Consider the following 22,341-nt stretch of genomic DNA (forward strand, 5'->3'; position numbering starts at 1 on the left):
AGGGGCAAGAGAAAGGGGCAACAGAGCAGGAGATGGTTAGACTGCATCACGGACTCAATGGACATGAACTTAACCAAACTCTAGGAGTTGGTGAAGGACAGGGATGTCTGGCGTGCTTCAGTCCAGCGAAGAGTTGGATACAACTTAGCAACTGAACAACATATGTGTTAAACTTCAGTGAACATCAAAAAAGAGTCCAACTTACTGTATGTTAATTTCTAAAATAAAATTTTATAAAAATGGGAACAACTACTAACAAGTGATTTTCATTAATACATAAACAAATCACTAACAAGTGATTCATTAATCTAACACAAAGAAAGATTTCATGAGTTCACGCAGTGAATATTTAACCATGGACTATGTGTCAGTACACTTTTTTGAAATATTAAAAAGCTGAACAGAAATTATTATATAACAGCATTGCAATTTTGATCTATATATAAAATGTGTTATTATCTTATTAAATCCTCACAAATACTCTCAAAGGTACGTATTATTTATTATTTTGACTTCACCAACTTAGAAATCAAATCAGCGAAATTAAGTTTTGCCCAAAGTTTCTGAGGTAATAGGTACCTGAGCTAGAAATTAAATATTAGTTTGTCTAATTCACTGCCTGGCCAAACAGTAGATCAATTAATGCTGAATGAATGAATGTAAATGCAAACTCTATGACACCATGCTGCCTTCTGACATATTTTGTCTTATAATTGTATGTATTTATATTCTAAAAGATAAGAGAATCAGGATGGGGACTTCCCTGGTGGCTCAGTGGTAAAGAATCTGCCTGCCAATGCAGGAGACAGGGGTTCAATCCCTGGTCCAGGAAGAGCCCACATGCCACGGAGCAAGTAAGCCCATGTACCACCACTATTGAGACTGTGCTCTAGAGCCAGTTAGCCACAGCTACCGAAGCCCACGTGACCTAGAGTCTGTGCTCCACAATAAGAGAAGCTATGGCAGTAAGAAGTCCACACATTGCACTAGAGAGTAGCTTCTCCTCACAGCAACTAGAGAAATCCTGCAGAGCAAAAATAAATAACAATAATAAATAATGGGACTATTTATGAAACATTATCCAGTTTACTGCCTATGCAAATAAGTTTCTTTATGTGTCACATAATCTACTTGATATAATAAATCACAATGGAATGAAACATAGATTATCATTCTTCCCCTTCCTTAGAAATTCTTTAATTAAAGAAAAAAAAAAATCAAAAGACTGACTCAGGCCAAGAGAGTAAATTAAAACCAGTATACAAATTTCCTTTAACTAGGTCTTCTTTCTTGACCATATACTTATGCTTGGGCCATTTTGGTGGTAGTACGTTTTGACACTAACATCTCTAAAATAAAGAAATGCTGTGAAATAAATGAAAAAAATTAAAAGAACTTCAGAGAGATTACAAGACTTTTTAAATGTGATATTCTTAAATTAACACACCACATTTATAACTAAAACACAATCGAGTTTTGATGTTATAACATAACTGAGATCAACATTTTATGTCAATTCAATTTTCAACAATATATATGAAGCTTTCTATATATAATTGTTCTATGCTAGTCATCAGAATCATAGTTAGGTACAACCTGGACTATGACTACTGTGCAAAAAAGAGTTAACAGCCCTGTGACTGCTACCCTCAGAAAGGCCTACTTGTAAGGCTGATCTCTGATTGGTATTTGGGTTTGGGTACTTGGATTTGGGGAGAGGTCACATCATTTATCCTAACTGATAAAGTTATTGTGCCTAAATTGTACAAACAACATGGTTTAAACAGCAGGTTTACCTGCTTTCCTTCTAGGAGTCTGAAATTTTTTATTGTCACAGTCAGAAGGTACCTACGTGACATGTCACTAGTTAAAAACCTGAGAGAGCTGAGCTTCTAACAAACAGGTTTCTCTGGTAGACAACATTTCATATGTATTGTCACAACTTGTTGCTAAGGGAATTCAGTATGCTCTGTGTGACTCCATTAGGAATAGACACTTAAACACTTGCACTTCCTCCAAACTCTGCCTCAGGCACTTTTCCCCTGTGCTGATTTTGCTTCGCATCTGTCACTGTAAGAAATCCTAGCAGTAAGAGCAACTATCAATACAGGCTGAGTCCTGTGCGAATTCCCAGCAAATCATCTATCTTGTGGGCAGTCTGGGGGCCTCCCTGACATACATTCTAAATTTATTTGTGTAAAATGTATACTTACCATCTTACCAGGCAATGTGCTCTGGGAGGAAAGTCATTATTCATACACAGCAAATCTTGCATGGATTGTGGAATAACATCTACAGAAACATTTGATAATGAACAAGTGAGTACATTCATTCTAAGGCAGAATTTCATCATATAATTAAAAGATATCATTCTATAACACGTCTTGCTAGTCCATGTAGTTTTGCCGTTGCTTAAGGATTTACATCTAGGGCTAAACTTAAACTTTGGAAAGACACTCATCTCTCTCTCTCACTCTCTCTTTTCTTAAAAACAAACAAACAAACAAACAAGCCACTCTATTTTATATATATATATCATTCCCATGTTTATAGTATTTTCCATTCTTCTAAATCATGACTCAAATAATTCTTCATTCCTTACTAGAAAGCCTTGGTTTTTTGTTGTTGTTCTTGGCATGCCCTTGTCTTCACTTTTCTTCAAAATTGATAAAGTCTGTCAATTCTATATCACCTCCCACAGCTAGCCTTTGTTCATCTCTGGCCATCTTAAATATTCTTATAAAACCACTAAGCTTTTTCTCCTTTATAGCCTATATATCTGGAAGTACTTGCATTACAATCCATAATAAGATACTAACATCAATGGTCATTATTTATACTTGAAAATACACAATAAGTTCAAAGCATAAAAAAATGTTCATAAAAATACTTCCTTTTGCTATACAGCTATACTAGCTTAGCAAATTTATATTTTGTTAATCTGTAAAAGGAATAAATAGAATACTAATAACTTGATGCTCTACTTAACTAAAGCAATAAGCAACTCAAATAATCAGTACTCAAATCTTCTGACCTCTGATAATATAGTTTTAAATGTGTATCTCCAAATTAACTGAGCTGATGATTTGCTTCTAACTTCTGCCATTAGTTACAGCTTCGATCACAACCAAATTAAAACTGCCAAATACATACACATATGCAGCAATAATGCCTTACCAATCTTAAATTCATTCATTATCTCTCATCATTCCAGTCTCCTTTGTCTATCTCAGAAACACTGATTCTAAGCCTCCTTATTACAATAGCTTTTCCTTGATGTATGTTTTCTCTACAAATTAACAACACCCAAGATTCCTATACCTTGAACAGTTTTGTCATTAATCAGCAGAATGCTGGACCCAGAAATCACTAGGCTATTATTAGGGTCCACCAGCTACGTGTATTTCCCTCTTCCCCTTATTCCTAAAGTATACATACTCATATTCTGGTTTATTTTATTTTGTTGTATAATTGTCTTATACATGGTCAAAATTATCTATCCTAGTTTATGAATCTAAATGCAGATGATATCTAATTGTTTTGTGAAAATAATATATACAACAGAAAAGGTAATATAATTTTATTTCTATGTAAGAAAAGGTACAAAATATTTCAGGCTTACACTTAGAAATGATAATCTGTTTTGACCATCAAAACTTGAACACTCATTGTGCATACTTATTTTCTGAGTGAAGGAAAAACAGTATTTGACCAGATTCAAATTTCACACTTTTTAATACCTTGATCACTCACTATTTTATACTAGCAGATCTCAGAAGAAAGATTTTGGGTAATGTGACCTACTAACAACTAAAAGCACCATCTAACATTGGGCCAGGTACTGAAACAGGTACTTTATTTCAATAGGAAATGCAAAATTTAATAAAATTAAAATATTAACTCAGAATTAGAAATTACTGTATTTCAAGTTAGTAATAAATTATGAGATTATTATATTTTAAAAAGACTATTGTAGCATGTATTCTTCCCTTAAAATAACTGGTAATACATGTGTGACAAATTGGGAGAGAATGACTGACACATATTCACTATCATGTGTAGAATAGCAGTGGGAAGCTGCTATATAGCGCAGGGAGCTCAGCTCCATGCTGTGATGGTCTAGGGGGTGGGATGGCGGTGGGGAGGAGGTTCTTGAGGGAAGGGATATATGTATACATGTAGTTGGTTCACTTTGTTGTACGGCATAAACTAACACAATACTGTAAAGCAATTATGCATCAATAAAAATATAAATAAATAAAATGATTGATAATATAAATTAAAATTACCTTTGCAATTTTGTAGGGGGAAGAAATAAAACTCTCAGAATCCTTTATTAAGCTGCAAAGGATGTTTGCTAGCTTGAATACTAATTGCAATGCTTGTACAAGAGGCTGATAACATTAGTAATGATGAGATACACACTTATGTACAGTATCTTATTAAATCTTCCCACTTACCCTCCAGGTAGTATTACTTCATTTTACAAATGAGATCAGTCAAGCTTAGAAAAGTCAAGTAACCAGTAAGTAGAAAAACCAAAATTCTAATCCACTTGATCTGCCTCCAAAGCCTGGGGCATACACAGAGCCAACACTGACTAATCAATAAACAACTTTCAAAAATTCTTCAAAGCCCAGCTTAGTTACTTAATTCTCCATAACACCTTCTCTGATCTCTCTGGATTAAAATTGATCTTTTCTCCTCTGAACTCCAGTAAAACTTTGTGCTTTGGGATAGCATTTATCACTTTTTACCTCTTACTATTGTTACTTACCTATAGACTTTATCTCCCCTACTGAAATGTACATATTCTCAACTGGACTTTGCACAGAACCTAGCACATGTTTGGTTGGTCGTGTCCAACTCTTGTGATCCCACGGACTATAGCCCACTAGGCTCCTCTCTGTCCATGGGATTCTCCAGGCAAGAATACTGGAAGGGTCACCATTTCCTTCTCCAGGGGATCTTCCCAACCCAGGAATCTAACCTGGGTCTCCTGCATTGCAGGTAGTTGATTTACCTACTATGAGGGCTATGAGGGAAGCCCTGGCACATGTTAAAGTGAGTGAATGAAGTCGCTCAGTCGTGTCCGACTCTTTGCGACCCCATGGACTGTAGCCTACCAGGCTCCTCCCTCCATGGGATTGTCCAGGCAAGAGTACTGGAGTGGATTGCCATTTCCTTCTCCAGGGGATCTTTCTGACCCAGGGATCAAACCCTGGTCTCCTGCATTCCAGCCAGATGCTTTAACCTCTGAGCCACCGGCACTCTACAAATAAATGATTTAACTAATTTAAAAATGAATTGATGCTGTGATAATTACTCTGCAAAGATCGTACTCTATTTCAGGTGTGGTGAAACAACTGTGCATATGTAAAACATCTCCAGAGAATACTATTTAATTAAGTGAACTAAATTCAAAATTCAAAGTTAAAGTCACTCTTACAAGAGTTTAAAAACATGTAGTGAAAACTTACCTTCTAGTACTTCATCCTTTCCTTCTTTATCAGTGGATTCTTGTACAAGATAATGATGAGTGACTGAGAACTTGAAGTCCGCAAAGGAAATCTCATCTGATTTCTCTTCCCATGTCCCAGAAGTAAATATACCCTGTATTTCACAGGAAAACAAAAAAAGAAAAAACATCCACCATAACATATTCAATAGTTACCATTAGTTTTTTAACCACAGATCTTTTTTCCCTTTTTCTGCCTCTCAATCTAAAAGCTTGATCCTATATTTATCCTCCCCAAAAGGGAAAAGGAAAAACATACAAGTGAATAAACCAAGAGGAAATTATTTATAAGTGATTTATCACAGTGGTCCTTTAAAAAGAAAATTTGCCTAGAAAATTAACTATCAAGTGACTAACAAAATTGTAATTTTTAAGTAATTAAGCAATTTTGGTAAGATGAGTCTCTATTATAAAATAATGAATATACAGTAAATCCCATGCCTCTTCACATACCAAAAAAAAACAAAACCCAACTCTCTCTACCAACAGCAGAATCTGAGTATCCTTTAACAGAAAATGGTTAAATTTTATAAATTTTAAAAATTAGAAAAAATACATGACAATAAAATATTATAAAAATCTAAAATCTAATAACATCACTATGTAGTACACAGCATTGTTGGAGATCAGAAATTGCTTCAGAAAAAAGCAAATCTGTAAAATCAGTTTAAGTGACATGACATCTGTAGCATTTATTTGCTTAACAGGTTCTGTGAGTTTCTTTATCGACCTCTGGCATTCAAATATTTTCATTTAAATATCAACTTGATTGGAAAACATTTTAATTAAAAGTTTCAAATAGCCCCCTTACTTACATAATATAATCATAAAAAAGAATTTTTCCCACAAAGCTTCTAGTCTCCCATTGCTGTTCTTTCCACTGGAGAAGTCTATAGTCATTACAGCATAGCACCACCAAGAGGCAGAAATACCAACTCAGCAACTTCCAAGTACAGAGAGCCCCAGACTCTCTGAAGATACAAAAATGTGAGGAATGATTCTGTGAGTCACTGAGTTTTTAAAAGTGTTGTTTGGACTATACCTATCATATAACATCCAGCAGTTTTATGTATTCTTGGAAAGGCATATAAAATTCTGAATCTTTTTGTGAGGAGAATGAGCACCACGTATCCTACATATCACAGAAAACTAACCAAACTGATCACATGGATCACAGCCTTGTCTAATTTAATGAAACTATGAGCCATGCCATGTAGGACCACCCAAGACGGATGGGTGATGGTGACGGTGAAGAGTTCTGACAAAACGTGCTCCACTGGAGAAGAGAATGACAAACCATTTCAGTATTCTTGCCTTGAGAACCCCATGAACAGTACGGCAGAAAATAAAAAGGAAATAAAGAGCCTCTTGACGAAGGTGAGAGAGGAGAGTGAAAAAGTTGGCTTAAAACTCAACATTCAAAAAACTAAGATAATGGCATCTGGTCCCATCCCTTCATGGCAAATAGATGGGTAAACAATGGAAACAGTAACAGACTTGATTTTCTTGGGCTCCAAAATCACTGCACATGGTAACTGCAGCCATGAAATTAAAAGATGCATGCTCCTTCAAAGAAAAGCTATGACCAACCTAGACAGCGTATTAAAAAGCAGAGAATTACTTTGCCAACAGAGGTCCGTATAGTCAAAGCTATGGTTTTCCCAGTAGTCACGTATGGATGTGAGAGTTGGACTATAAAGAAAGCTGAGTGCCAAAGAATTGATGCTTTTGAACTGTGGTGTTGAAGAAGACTGTTGAGAGTCCCTTGAACTGCAAGGAGATCAAGCTAGTCCATCCTAAAGGAAATCAATCTTGAATATTCATTGGAAGGACTGACGCTGAAGCTGAAACTCCAATACTCTGGCCACCTGATGGGAAGAGCCAACACATTAGAAAAGCCCCTCATGCTGGTAAAGTCTAAAGGCAGGAGAAGGGGATGACAGAGAGTGAGATCATTGGATGGCATCACCAACTCAATGGACATGAGTTTGAACAAGCTCTAGCACTTGGTGAAAGACAGGGAAGCCTGGTGTGCTACAGTCCATGGGGTCGCAAAGAATCAGACACAACTGAGTGACTGAACAATAACATGCTACATATCAAAATCTATGATTTTTTTTATGTGTTAGGTTTCTTTAAACTGAGGTTAATCTATGTTAAATTAAGATACCTATAACCTAAACCAAAAGTCTCAAACTGCAACAAGCAATGATACACATAAGAACTTGGTCTGTTAGGAAGAAAGTACACTATAAAGCAGTGAAATCTAAAACTAAGGTAGGGGGAGAATTCCAGAAAATGAGAGATAAGTTCCATTGCAAGCTTGCAAAAAAGCTGAAAAAAGCTTTGTTTTAAATTGAAATGCACTTGGTTTACAATGTGTTAGCTTCTGATGTATAGCAAAGTGATTCAGTTATATATTCTTTTCCATACTCTATTCCATTATGGTTTATTACAGGATATTGAACACAGTTACCTGTGCTATACAATAGGACCTTGCTCTTTATCCATTCTATATATAATAGTTTGTATCTGCTAGTCCCAAACTCCCAATCCAACCCTCCTCTACCTCCCCTCCCCCTTGGCAACCACAAGTCTGTCTTCTATGCCTTTGAAACTGCTTCTGTTTCATATATAAGTTCATCTGTGTCATACTTTAGATTCCACATATGAGTGATATCATACAGTATTTGCCTTTCTCTTTCTGATTTGCTTCACCTAGTATGATAATCTCTAGATCCACCCATGTTGCTACAAATGACATTATGAAATATTATTTTAAAATGAGACAAAAGTAGACTTGCCTGGTGGTCCAGTGGTTAAGACTTGGCATTTTCCACTGCAGGGGGCATATGTTCAATCCCTGATCAGGGAATTAAAGACCTTGCATGCCTCGTACCACAGCCAAAACAATTTTTTGTATTAAATAATTTTAAAAGAAAATATATTTATTAAAAAAAAACCTACGTTTTTAAAAATGATACAAAGAAACATCATTTGATCCTACTCCTGCATTCTAGGTACCACAACTGTCAACCTTACCAAACAGCTGATTTAGTTGTATTTGACATAGAGGACATCCAGATTCTGTATGCAGAACAAACTTGAGAAAATTTAGCTTGATTGAAAAATAACACTGCAACCTCCCTCCTTCAATCCCATTATGATAGTCACTTGTAAAGATTATATTTACTATTAGAACCAGAAAGGTCAACTTTTAGTTCAGAATTAATCTAATAATTCAAATAAAACTTCTGATGGCCCTACTCAGACAATAAAAAGAAATAAGCACACAGACTGGAAAGAAACAAAACCATCTTCTTTCACCAATGGCCTGATTATGTACATAATACGTCCAAACAAATCTTCAAAGTACTAAAACTAATGAATTTATGAAGTTGTGGATTTCAAGGTCAGTATACAAAAATCATCTGCATATATATATATATACACACACACACACACACACCAAGCAAACACTTGGAAAATTAGTATTTCTTTTTTACATATCACTCTTGTGAAGTGAAGTCGCTCAGTCGTGTCTGAATCTTCGCGATCCCATCGACTATATCCTACCAGGCTCCTCTGTCCATGGAATTTTCCAGGCAAGAGTACTGGAGTGGGTTGCCATTTCCTTCTCCAGGGGATCTTCCCAACACAGGGATTGAACCTGGGTCTCCCGCACTGCAGGCAAATGCTTTAACTATCAAAAAAATCAAATATCAATGGCAGAGACTCAATGAAAGATGAACAAGAACTCTACCTAGAAATACCTCAAATTACTGCTAAAAAGATATTAAAGACCTAAACGGAGATATCATGTACACAGACTGGAAAATACAATACCATTAAGATGTCAATACTCATCAAATCCAATCAAATCCTAATCAATATCCCAGCAGCCATTTTGTAAACACTGACAAGCTGATTCTAAAACTGATATGAAAATCCAAAGAACCTAGAGTAGCTAAAATAATTTTGATGAAAAAGTATACTATCTGATTTTAAGATCTACCTTGCTACAGCACTTAAGACAATATTGTTTAGTTTAGTCGCTCAGGCATGTCCAACTCTTTGTGATCCCTTGAATCGCAGCATACCAGGCCTCCATGTCCATCACCAGCTCCCAGAGTTCACTCAAACTAATGTTCATCAAGTTGGTGATGCCATCCAGCCATCGCATCCTCTGTCGTCCTCTTCTCCTCCTGCCCCCAATCCCTCCCAGCATCAGGCTCTTTTCCAATGAGTCAACTCTTCATATGAGGTGGCCAAAGTACTGGAGTTTCAGCTTTAGCATCAAGCCTTTCAATGAACACCCAGGCCTGATCTCCTTTAGGATGGACTGGTTGGACCTCTTTGCAGTCCAAGGGACTCTCAAGAGTCTTCTCCAACACCATAATTCAAAAGCATAAATTCTTCAGCACTCAGCTTTCTTCACAGTCCAACTCTCACATCCATACATGACTACTGGAAAAACCACAGGCTTGACTAGATGGACCTTTGTTGGCAAAGTAATATCTCTGCTTTTTAATATGCTATCTAGGTTGGTCAAAACTTTCCTTCCAAGGAGTAAGTGTCTTTTAATTTCATGGCTTCAGTCACCATCTGCAGTGATTGTGGAGCCCAAAAAAATAAAGTCTGACACTGTTTCCACTCTTTCCCCATCTATTTCCCATGAAGTGATGGGACCAGATGCCATGATCTTACTTTTCTAAATGTTGAACTTTAAGCCAACTTTTTCACCCTCCTCTTTCACTTTCATCAAGAGGCTTTTGAGTTCCTCTTCACTTTCTGCCATCAGGGTAGTGTCATCTGCATATCTGAGGTTACTGATATTTCTCCCAGCAATCCTGATTCCAGCTTGTGCTTCTTCCAGTCCAGCGTTTCTCATGATGTACTCTGCCCAGAAGTTAAATAAGCAGGGTGACAATATACAGCCTTGATGTACTCCTTTTCCTATTTGGAACCAATCTGTTGTTCCATGTCCAGTTCTAACTGTTGCTTCCTGACCTGCATACAGGTTTCTCAAGAGGCAGGTCAGGTGCTCTGGTATTCCTATCTCCTTCAGAATTTTCCACAGTTTCTAGTGATCCACGCAGTCAAAGCCTCATTAAGCAGAAACAGATGTTTTTCTGGAACTCTCTTGCTTTTTCAATGATCTAGCGGATGTTGGCAATTTGATCTCTGCTTCATCTGCCTTTTCTAAAACCAGCTTGAACATCAGGAAGTTCACAGTTCACGTACTGCTGAAGCCTGGCTTGGAGAATTTTGAGCATTACTTTACTAGTGTGTGAGATGAGTGCAATTGTGCAGTAGTTTGATCATTCTTTAGCATCGCCTTTCTTTGGGATTGGAATGAAAACTGACCTTTTCCAGTCCTGTGGCCACTGCTGAGTTTTCCAAATTTGCTGGCATATTGACTGCAGCATTTTCACAGCATCATCTTTCAGGATTTGAAATAGCTCAACTGGAATTCCATCACCTCCACTAGCTTTGTTCGTAGTGATGCTTCCTAAGGCCCACTTGAGTTTACATTCCAGGATGTCTGGCGCTAAATGAGTGATCACACCATCGTGATTATCTGGGTCCTGAAGATCTTTTTTGAACAGTTCTGTGTATTCTTGCCACCTCTTCTTAATATCTTCTGCTTCTGTTAGGTCCCTCCCATTTCTGTCCTTTATTGAGCCTATCTTTGCATGAAATGTTCCCTTGATATCTCCAATTTTCTTGAAGAGATCGCTAGCCTTTCCCATTCTATTGTTTTCCTCTATTTCTTTGCACTGATCGCTGAGTAAGGCTTTCTTATCTCTCCTTGCTCTTCTTTGGAACTCTGCATTCAAATGGGAATATCTTTCTTTTTCTCCTTTGCTTTTCTCTTCTCTTCTCTTCACAGCTGTTTGTAAGGCCTCCTTAGGCAGCCATTTTGCTTTTTTGCATTTCTTTTCCATGAGGATGGTCTTGATCCCTGCCTCCTGTACAATGTCACAAACCTCCATCCATAGTTCATCAGGCAGTCTATTAGATCTAGACCCTTAAGTCTATTTCTCACTGCCACTGTATAATCATAAGGGATTTGATTTAGGTCATACCTGAATGGTCTAGTGGTTTTCCCTACTTTCTTCAATTTAAGTCTGAATTTGACAATAAGAAGTTCATGATCTGAGCTACAGTCAGCTCCTGGTCTTATTTTTGCTGACTGTATAGAGCTTCTCCATCTTTGGCTGCAAAGAATATAATCAATCTGATTTCAGTGTTGACCATCTGGTGATGCCCATGTGTAGAGTCATCGCTTGTGTTGTCGGAAGAGGGTGTTTGCTATGGCATGTACTTACACTGTTAGAAATACAAAGCCCACACATCTGACCCCACCCTTTTACAGTTTTATCTTCCAGAGTTTACTTCCATTTACCCATGCTGCAATGCCTAACAACTTGCATTGCCCCAGAAATATGCTGTATCTTTGATATCTATGCATGGTTTATTTATCCTGCTCTTCTCTATTTTCTCTTGGCATACCTTTCATATATTCATTTTTCAAAACTCATTCTAAATGTTATTTCCTATAGGAAATCTGCTTTATCTCCACGAAAGGTAAAGATTCTCAGTGTTTTGTTCAAATCACTAGAATGGCATCTTATTCAGTCACTTACATATCTACTTCTCGATTAGACTGTGAAGAACAAAGTCTACAGCCTATTCTTTGCAGCTCAGAACCTGAAAGTGACTACATGCTTAATAAGTATCTTAGAAATTATCTTTTACTAGTCAGAAAAACATATTTTCCAAATATACTATAAATATTTCAGTAACTATACAGAATATATAGATTGAGATATATCTAACACCCTGAAATAGCACACAACCCAATCCTCAAGGTATTCTCTCTGACTTGAATTGACGTACATGACAGTCATGTTGAGTTCTTAGTGAAATTAATTTCCTCACTGCACAAATTAACCCAGATGGGTGAGCTCACTGCCTTCCGGAATTAAGAGATTTTCTGTAACACCTAACATAAGTCATTTTTAAGATTTAGTGGTTACCAGAATTAAATTTCATATCATAAACAACCCAACATTAAACATATAATGTTTCATTTTAAAACTAAAATTGTATCTAAATTATTGTTTAACCAATTATTGAAAAATTTTTTCCTTCTACTGACAAAAATGACACATTATTGAAAAGGAGGAAAATACAGTAAAGCATAAAATATAGTGGGTGGTTTTCCATTTCATTTTTTGAGGAGCACAGAGCTATGGTTCTGAACCTAATAGACTTTATAATCACCCACAAGGCTTTTAAAAAGTGTACTAATAACTAGACTCTACAATAGAGCAATTAAATCAGAATCTCTGAGGTTGTGTCTCTCTGAACACTAACATTTTTCAAAAACTCCAAGCGATTCTAAAGTGCAACACAAGTAAACAAAATCTCAGTATAGAGAAAAAATGAATGTTTTCTTCTGATGAAAGAAATCCTTTTGAATGTTTGCAGTATTGAAATATAAATACTAAAACACCATCTATTTGGGGACAACTGAAGAACCACATACAAAATTTAAAAAAAAAAATGAAGGTGAAACCTTTCCGTATGCTAGGCATGAAAATTAATTCAAAATGGATCTTAAATTTAAATGTAGGAGCAAGAACTACAGATACCATCAAGAAAATAAAGACAACGCATGATACATGCTGCAACATGGATAATGGGAAAAAATGAGTGAATTAGATATCTCGTAACAGACTTATATCCAGAATATATAAAGAACACTTACAAATGCATAATAAAAAGAAAAATAATTCAATTTAAAAATGGACAAAGAACTGGAATAGATATTTCTCTAAAGAAGATATACAAATGGCCAATAAGAACATGCGAAAATGTTCTGTATGAATGGCCATTAGGAAAATGCAAATCAAAGTCACAATGAGACATCACTTCATAAACACCAGTATGGCTATTATATAAAACGTAGAAACAAGGGAGGAGATCAACTGGTGGAGTAAAGGATACTACTGACCTCACCTTCCCACAGAACACAGCAATGTGCGGAGCAATTCATACTGTAAACAAATTGAAGAATGACAGAAAGACTCTTCTACAACAACAACTATGAGAAAAGATCCACAAGAAGTCAGGTAGAAAGTAAGCAAAAGCTATCAGGACCTGCAGCGCTAGGAGGGGACACAGAAGAGGAGGGGGATATCTCAGGCTCAGAGATTGTCTCAGAGAAATGAGTGGTCCAAGTCATATACGTATTGTACAACAACAGGAATCCATCTCCTTAGCTGGTCTGAAAATTAGCAGAACTTATAGGAGAGGTAGAAGAAAGCAAAACTTTGTTACTGAAGAACGCACACACATGCTTGCTTACTCCCGGGAACAAGAACTAGGAAGAAGAGTGAAACTTCCTTAGTTTCTGGCTGGTTTCCCATCACACTAAAGTGTGGGCACCATGGCCTACACCAAGTGCCTGCTCTAGCACCTCTAGCAATAATGCCACTACCCAGGAGAGAAAGGCTGCTGCAACCAAAGAGAGTGCGCATTTAGGAGGAATGTAGCCAAAGGGTGGCCATGCTAACACTCAGAGAGGCAACAGTTACAGAATTGTCCAGAGCTCTAACTGGTGTGTGCTGGGACCAATTCAGGAAAAAACCCAGCACACATTAAGAGCCTGCTCTGTCCTTAACTGCTCCAGCACAGTTCCCCTCCAGGGCAAAGATGCCATTGCCAAGAGTGGGGAGTGCACACACTTAAAGGGAAACAAAACCTGCTCGAACTGACCCTCAAGGCTTCTGCTAATGCACCCTGGGGCCCACCCCCACAGGGCTAAAACAGCCACCAATCATAGAATCTCCAGCTTCTAGCCCCTCTATCTCCAGCCCCACCTCCCACCAGGTGATAGCTGATAGCTATCATCACCCACGATCATTTCACATCCAGCTCTCCCACCAAAACCACCAGGCACACACAAACTGCTAACAATGCTCCCACACAAGGACACTCCTTCAAGACCATGATAGGTAACTTTAACCTAATTTCATAGAGACAGAGAAAGTTAATCAAAATGAGAAGATATTTGTTTCAAACAAAAGAACAGGGGGAAAAAACCTGAAAAGACAACTACTAAAACATAATTTATCAGATAAAGAGTTCAAATCACTAGTAATTAAGAATGCTAACTGAACTTGAAAACAGATGAACACAGTGAGAATATTAACAACGAACTAGAAAACAAGTAAGAATCAGGCGGACCTGAAGACTGCAATAACACTAGAAAGAATTAACAGAACACTGCCTGATGAACTATGGACAGAGGTTCATGACATTGTACAGGAGACAGGGATCAAGACCATCCCCAAGAAAAAGAAATGCAAAAAAGAAAAATGGCTGTCTGAAGAGGCCTTACAAATAGCTGTGAAAAGAGAGAAGTGAAAAGCAAAAGAGAAAAGGAAAGATAGACCCATTTGAATGCAGAGGTTCAAATATTAGCAAGGAGAGATAAGAAAGCCTTCCTCAGTGATCAACACAAAAAAATAGAGGAAAACAATGGAATGGCAAAGACTAGAGACCTCTTCAAGAAAATTAGAGATAGCAAGGGAACATTTCATGCAAAGACAGGCTCAATAAAGGACAAAAATGGGAGGGACCTAACAGAAGCAGAAGATATTAAGAAGAGGTAGCAAGAATACACAGAAGAACTGTACAAAAAAGATCTTCACGATCCAGATTTCCATGATGGTGTGATCACTCACACTCACCTAGAGCCAGACATCCTGGAATGTGAAGTCAAGTGGGCCTTAGGAAGCATCACTATGAACAAAGCTAGTGGAGCTAATGGAATTCCAGCTGAGCTATTTCAAATCCTGAAACATGATGCTGTGAAAGTGTTGCAGTCAATATGCCAGCAAATTTGGAAAACTCAGCAGTGGCCACAGGACTGGAAAAGGTCAGTTCTCATTCCAATCCCAAAGAAAGGCAATGCCAAAGAATGATCAAACTACCGCACAATTGCACTCATCTCACACACTAGTAAAGTAATGCTCAAAATTCTCCAAGCCAGGCTTCAGCAGTACGTGAACCATGAACTTCCTGATGTTCAAGTTGGTTTTAGAAGAGGCAGAGGAACCAGAGGTCAAATTGCCAACATCTGCTGGATCATGGAAAAAGCAAGAGAGTTCCAGAAAACATCTATTTCTGCTTTATTGACTATGCCAAGGCCTTTGACTGTGTGGATCACAAGAAACTGTGGAAAATTCTGAAAGAGATGGGAATACCAGACCACTTGACCTGCCTCTTGAGAAACCTGTATGCAGGTCAGGAAGCAACAGTTAGAACTGGACATGGAACAACAGACTGGTTCCAAATAGAAAAAGGAGTACGTCAAGGCTGTATATTGTCACCCTGCTTATTTAACTTATATGCAGAGTACATCATGAGAAACGTGGGGCTGGAAGAAGCACAAGCTGGAATCAAGATTGCCGGGAGAAATATCAATAACCTCAGATATGCAGATGACACCACCCTTATGGCAGAAAGTGAAGAAGAACTAAGGAGGCTCTCGATGAAAGTGAAAGAGGAGAGTGAAAAAGTTGGCTTAAAGCTCAGCATTCAGAAAACGAAGATCATGGCATATGGTCCTATCACTTCATGGGAAATAGATGGGGAACAGTGGAAACAGTGTCAGACTTTATTTTTGGGGGCTCCAAAATCACTGTAGATGGTGATTGCAGCCATGAAAGTAAAAGACGCTTGCTCCTTTGAGAAAAGTTATGACCAACCTAGACAGCATATTAAAGAGCAGAGATATTACTTTGTCAACAAAGGTCTGTCAAGTCAAGGCTATGGTTTTTCCAGTGGTCATGTATGGATGTGAGAGTTGGACTATAAAGAAAGCGGAACGCCAAAGAATTAATCCTTTTGAACTGTGGTGTTGGAGAAGACTCTTAAGAGTCCCTTGGCCTGGAAGGAGGTCCAACCAGTCCATCCTAAAGGATGTTCACTGGAAGGACTGTTGTTGAAGCTGAAATCCAATACTTTGGCCACCTGATGTGAAGAGCTGCCTCTTTTGAAAAGACCCTGATGCTGGGAAAGATTGAGGGCAGGAGGAGAAGGGGACGACAGAGGATGAGATGGCTGGATGGCATCACCGACTCAATGGAATGGGTTTGGGTAGACTCTGGCAGTTGGTGATGGATAGGGCAGCCTGGTATGCTGCCGTTCATGGGGTCACAAAGTGTCTGACATGACTGAGCGACTGCACTGAACTGAACTGAGGTAATACAGAATAATACCTAAGTGATCTGGAAGACAGAATAATGGAAAATACACAATCAGAACAGCAAAAAGAAAAACATTTTAAGAATGAGAAAAATTTAAGGGACCTTTGGTACATCAAGCATATTAACATTCACATTATGGCGGTCCCTGAAGAAGGAGAGCGAAAGGAGTAAAAAATGTACTATATTTTATCAAATTATGATTTTGACTGAAAACTTGCCAAAGTAGAAGAAAGAAATATACATTCAAGTATAGGAAGCACAGAAAGTTCCAAACAAAATGAACCCAAAGAGACCCACAACAAGACATATCATAATTAAAATGGCAAAAGTAAAAGAGATTCTAAAGGCAGCAAGAGAAAAACAGTCACATATAAAGGAAATCCCAAAGGCTATCAGCTGATTTTTCTATAGAAACTTTTCAGGCCAGAAGGGAGCAGTGTGAAAACTTCAACCTCAGATACTCTACTCAGCAAGGTTATCATTCAGAATTGAAGAAGGAATACAAAAACTTCTCTGACAAGCAAAAACTAAAAGAGTTCATCAATACTAAACCAACCGAACAAGAAGTGTTAAAGGGTCCTGTAAATGGAAAAGAAAAGGCTACAAAATGAAGTAAGAATTTACAGGAAAGGAAAAACCCCACTCATAAAGGCTCATAGTTTAAATGGATCTACCACTTAAACTAGTATGAAAATTAAAAGATAAAAAAACATAAAATCAACTATAACTACATGAAACAATTAAGGAATAAATCAAAGTGTCAGTCGCTGAGTTGTGTCAGACTCTTTGCAACCCCATGGACAGTAGTCTTCCAGGCTCCTCTGTCCATGGGATTCTCCAGGCAAGAATACTGGAGTGGGTTGCCATGCTGTCCTACAGGGCATCTTCCTGACCCAAGGATTTAACCTGGGTTTCCTGTATTGCAGGCAGATTCTTTACCAACTGAGCCACCAGGGAAGGGATAAATATGAAATTGTAAAATGTAATTTCAAAAAACATTAAACGTCAGGAAGGGGAATTAAAAAAATGTAGATCTTTTAAGATGAGTTTGAACTAAAATGACTATCAGTTTAAAACAAGTAGGTATAGTTAGAGGTCAAAATACATGACCCACTCGGTCGCCACAAATCAAAACCCTAAAACAGACAAACTAGAGAGAAAGGAACCCAAGCATACCACTAAAGAAAATCATCAAATCACAAGGGAAGAAAATAAAAGAGAAGAATGGAGACTTATCCCCCCACACACACACACACAAAATGAAAACAGGTAACAAAATAAGTACTTACTTTTCAATAACCACTTTAAACACCAATGGACTAACTATTCTAATTAAAAGACATAACACAGCTTATAGGATTAAAAAAAAAAAACCTATCTAAACACTAAATTCAAGGAACTCACCTCAAAGCTAAAACAGACTAAGAGGAGATGGAACAGTTATCTCATGCAAATGGTAATGACAAGAAAGGTAGGGAACAATATTCATATTAGACACAGTTGACTTTAAAAGTCTACAACAAAAGAAAAAGGGGCATTATATAATAAAGGAATTGATACAAGGGAGAACATAACATTTATTATTGCATGCACACCTAATACAGTTGCACCTAAATATATAGAGCAAATATTAACAGACATAAAAGGAAAAACTGACAATAACACAGTACTAGTACTCTTGCCTGGAAAATCCCATGGATGGAGGAGCCTGGTGGGCTGCAGTCCATGGGGTCGCTAAGAGTCGGACATGACTGAGTGACTTCACTTTGACTTTTCACTTCCATGCATTGGAGAAGGAAATGGCAACCCACTCCAGTATTCTTGCCTGGAGAATCCCAGGGATGGGGGAGCCTGGTGGGCTGCCGTCTATGGGGTCGTACAGAGTCGGACACAACTAAAGCGACTTAGCAGCAGCAGCAGCAGTAGGGGAGTTTAATAACACATATAACTTGAGAGATGATCCAATGAGGAAATAGTAATCTTAAATGACATGTTATGCCAGTCAGGCTTAATAGAGATGTGTAGAACATCCCATCCAAAACTGGCATAATAAACATTTTTTTCAAGTGAACATGAAATGGTCTCCAGGATAGATCACAAGCTAGGCCACAAAACAAGTCTCAACAAATTTAAGAGGCTAGAAATAATAAGTATTTTTTCCAGCAATGTCAGTATGATATTAGATATCAATTACAGGAAAGAAAATGGGAAAAACACAAACACATGGAGACTGAATAAAATGGTATTAAAAAAAAAGTCACTGGGTCCAGATTTCCCTAGTGGTCCAGTGGCTAAGACTACACGCTCCCAATGCAGGGAGTCCAGTTCAATTCCCAGTTGGGGAACTAGATCCCACACCTGCAACTAAAAGTGTTTGCATGCCACCAACTAAACGAGTTCGCAAGCCACAGCTAAATGTGGTGAAAGTGAAGTGTTAATTGCTTAGGCATGCCCAACTCTTTGTGACCCCTTAGATTGTAGCCCACCAGGCTCTTCTGTCTATGGAACTTTCCAGGAAAGAATACTAGAGGGGGTTGCCATTTTCTCATCCAGGGGATCTTCCCGACCCAGGGATGGAACACAAGTCTCCTGCACTGCAGGCAGATTCTAAACATCTGGTGCAGCCACATGTATAAATAATTTTTTTTAAGTTCATAAAAAAACAGGCCAGTGAAAAATATCAAAGAAGAGATCAGAAAATACCTCAAGATAAGTGAAAATCAAAATACAAATTTCTAAAATCTATGGGATGCAGCAAAAGCAGTCCTAAGAGGGAAGCTGGTAACAATACAAGCCTTCCTCAAGGAATAAGAGAAACCTTAAACAACCTAGCTTACCATCTGAAGGATTTAAAAAAAGAAGAAAGATCAAAGCCCAAGGTCAGCAACAGGAAGGAAATAACAAAGAGAGGAAAAATATAAACAGATCAAAAAAGTAATAAGAGAAAAATAATCAATAAAATATAAAAGCTATTTTTTTTTTCAACTGTTCCTCTCCAATTTTATAGTTTGTCTAATTTTTAGCAGGGTATGGAAGGAAATACTCATCTTTGTAGAAGTGTCACAGGTTTGAATAAAATACACACATTTTCATACCTATGCATATTTTAATTGTATGCTGTTATAATTTTTAATTGGGTTAATCTTCTTTTAAAAATTGTCATAAAGGACTTTCCTACCATAATCTACTTTTGAAACATATACTGGTTCAGGTGAAATAATAGGTTCTGCAGGGATAGGAAGAGGACCTGATGTTTCTGAAATTCTTGATTCAGGTTCATTCAGCTGTAGAAGCTCATCAAGAGCTAATTTTGTTGCATTGGATCTAGACTCCTTTTTGTTTTGTCCCAGTCCAGTCTTGTACTGAATAGCATCCACCACAGCACAGAAAGCAAAATATGGTCCCATAACATTACCTATTGTCACTGTTTCATTCAGGTCAAGCTGAACCCGCTGCATTTGTGCAAACTGGTGCAAGGCTGATTCAGGATTTATCTCTCCACGTTTGTATTTCATTATAAATTCTTTAGGTATTTTTTTCGGAAGAAGGACAGGATTTGAAATAGATGAAAGACCTTTGAAAAGCAATGGTTCTGGAAAACTACCCATCACTTGCGTAACCTTGGATGCCATGTTTGACAGGCTGTAACTTTCTGAGGAATATCCTGTGGGTGTAGTTACCGTCTGGGCTGATGGCTGAACTGGCAAGTTCTTTTTCAGCATTTCGGCAAAGCTAGGAACCCGAGAACTCTGAAACCAGTCACTGTTGCCAGACATTTTCTCACCAGTATTGTCCTTCTTGCCTGGCTGGCCGGACTTCGCTGGTGGGCAGCTCTGACCAAGCCGCAGGCCAGGGGCTTGCCGGCCAGCCGACGACGATGCCATTGATTCTTTCTCCCGGCCTCAACCTCTCACTTCAGATGGCTTGGCCCAAGAGCCATGCGGCCAGAAGGGCGTCTTTCAAAAGCCGCCTCGTGGAGTCACCAAAGGACCCGGGCGGACGCCCCACAGAGGCCTCATCCCAAAAGCTATGTTTTTTAAAGATAAGCAAAATTGATCAACCTTTAGCCAGGCTGATTGAAAAAAAAAAAAAGAGAGAACTCAAAGAAAATGAGCTTAAGAGGAGAAATTACAACTGATATCACAGATATACAAAAAAAAAACCATTAGAGAATATTATGAACATATTATATATACCAACAAACTGGACGATCTAGAAGAAATGGATAAATCTCTATAAACATATAACTTTCCAAGACTAAATCAGAAAAAAAGACAACCTGAACAGATTGATCACTAGTAGTGAAACTGAATCAGTAATCAAAAATGTTCCAAAGTCCAAAATCAAATGGCTTAACAGAGGAATTTTATCAGGCAAAGAAGAGCTAATAAGTATCCTTCTCACACTATTCCCAAAAACTGAATAGAACACTCTCTAATTCATTCTATGAAGCCACCATCACCTTGATACCAAAACTTGAAAAAGACACTATGAATAAAGAAAATTACAGACCAATTATCTTTGATGAATATAGATGTAAAAATCATCAACAATATATTAGCAAATCAAATTCAACAGTAAATAAAAAAGATCATACATCATGATCAAGTTGAAATCATTCTAGGGTAACCAGAATGGTTTTTCATACACAACATTAATAAGACACACCGCATGAACAAAAGGAAAGACAAAAGCCACTTTATCATCTTCATAGACACAGAAAAAGCAAGTGACAAAACTCAACTTCCATTCATGATAAAAACTTTCAAAGTGTGTACAAAGGAAACTTATCTTAATGTAACAAAGGTCATTTACAACAAACCCACAGCTAACATAATATTCACCCCGAAACAATCTACAGATAAAATGCAATCCCTATCAAGATTCTGATGACATTTTTCACAGAACTAGAACTAATCCTAAAATTTATATGGAACCACAAAAGACCCTGAATTACCAAAGCAATTCTGAGAAAAAAGAACAAATCTGGAGCTATAACTATTCCAGACTTCAGATAATATGTAAAGCTACAGTAATCAAAACAACACAGTACTGCCACAAAGAAACACAAAGATCAATGGAACAGAAAAGAGCCCAGAAATAAACCATTAATGGTCAATTAATCCACAACAAAAGTATATACATGTAAAGAATATACATGTAAAACAATGAAATTAAGCCATGCCCTCACACAAATACACAAAAATAAATTCAAAATGATTTAAAGATCTAAATATAGGACATGATACCATAAAACTCTTGGAAGAGAACACAGACAAAACACTCTTTAACAGAAATCATAGCAATATTTTCAAAGATCAGTCTCCTAGTTGGCAAAAGAAATAAAAAGCAAAAATAAACAAACAGGCCCAATTCAAAATTAAAAGCTTTTGAACAGCAGAGGACTCTCAACAAACAAATACACAACCCATGTGACAGGCCCAAACAATGTGACTGACAAGGGCTTAATTTTCAAAATATATCAACAGCTTATACAACTCAATAAAAAAAAAAAAAAGATAGGCGGAAGACCTGAGT

The 22,341-nt window shown here is 37.5% G+C and overlaps 1 protein-coding gene across 2 annotated transcripts in view; it reads right to left on the reverse strand.

Moving 5' to 3' along the window:
- RAB3GAP1 (RAB3 GTPase activating protein catalytic subunit 1) overlaps window positions 1-22,341 on the reverse strand; it is a 122,884-nt gene that overhangs the window by 72,558 nt on the left and 27,985 nt on the right. For both annotated transcript variants that reach the window (XM_069577717.1, XM_069577716.1), the window contains 2 exons: window positions 5,481-5,613; window positions 2,214-2,292 (listed from right to left, as the gene is read on the reverse strand). In XM_069577717.1, the coding sequence (XP_069433818.1) occupies window positions 2,214-2,275 (62 nt within the window). In that variant the 5' untranslated portion in view covers window positions 2,276-2,292; window positions 5,481-5,613. The remainder of the gene's footprint in view (window positions 1-2,213; window positions 2,293-5,480; window positions 5,614-22,341) is intronic.

The sequence above is a fragment of the Ovis canadensis genome, chromosome 2 (assembly GCF_042477335.2).
Source record: "Ovis canadensis isolate MfBH-ARS-UI-01 breed Bighorn chromosome 2, ARS-UI_OviCan_v2, whole genome shotgun sequence".
Classification (NCBI taxonomy): Eukaryota; Metazoa; Chordata; class Mammalia; order Artiodactyla; family Bovidae; genus Ovis; species Ovis canadensis.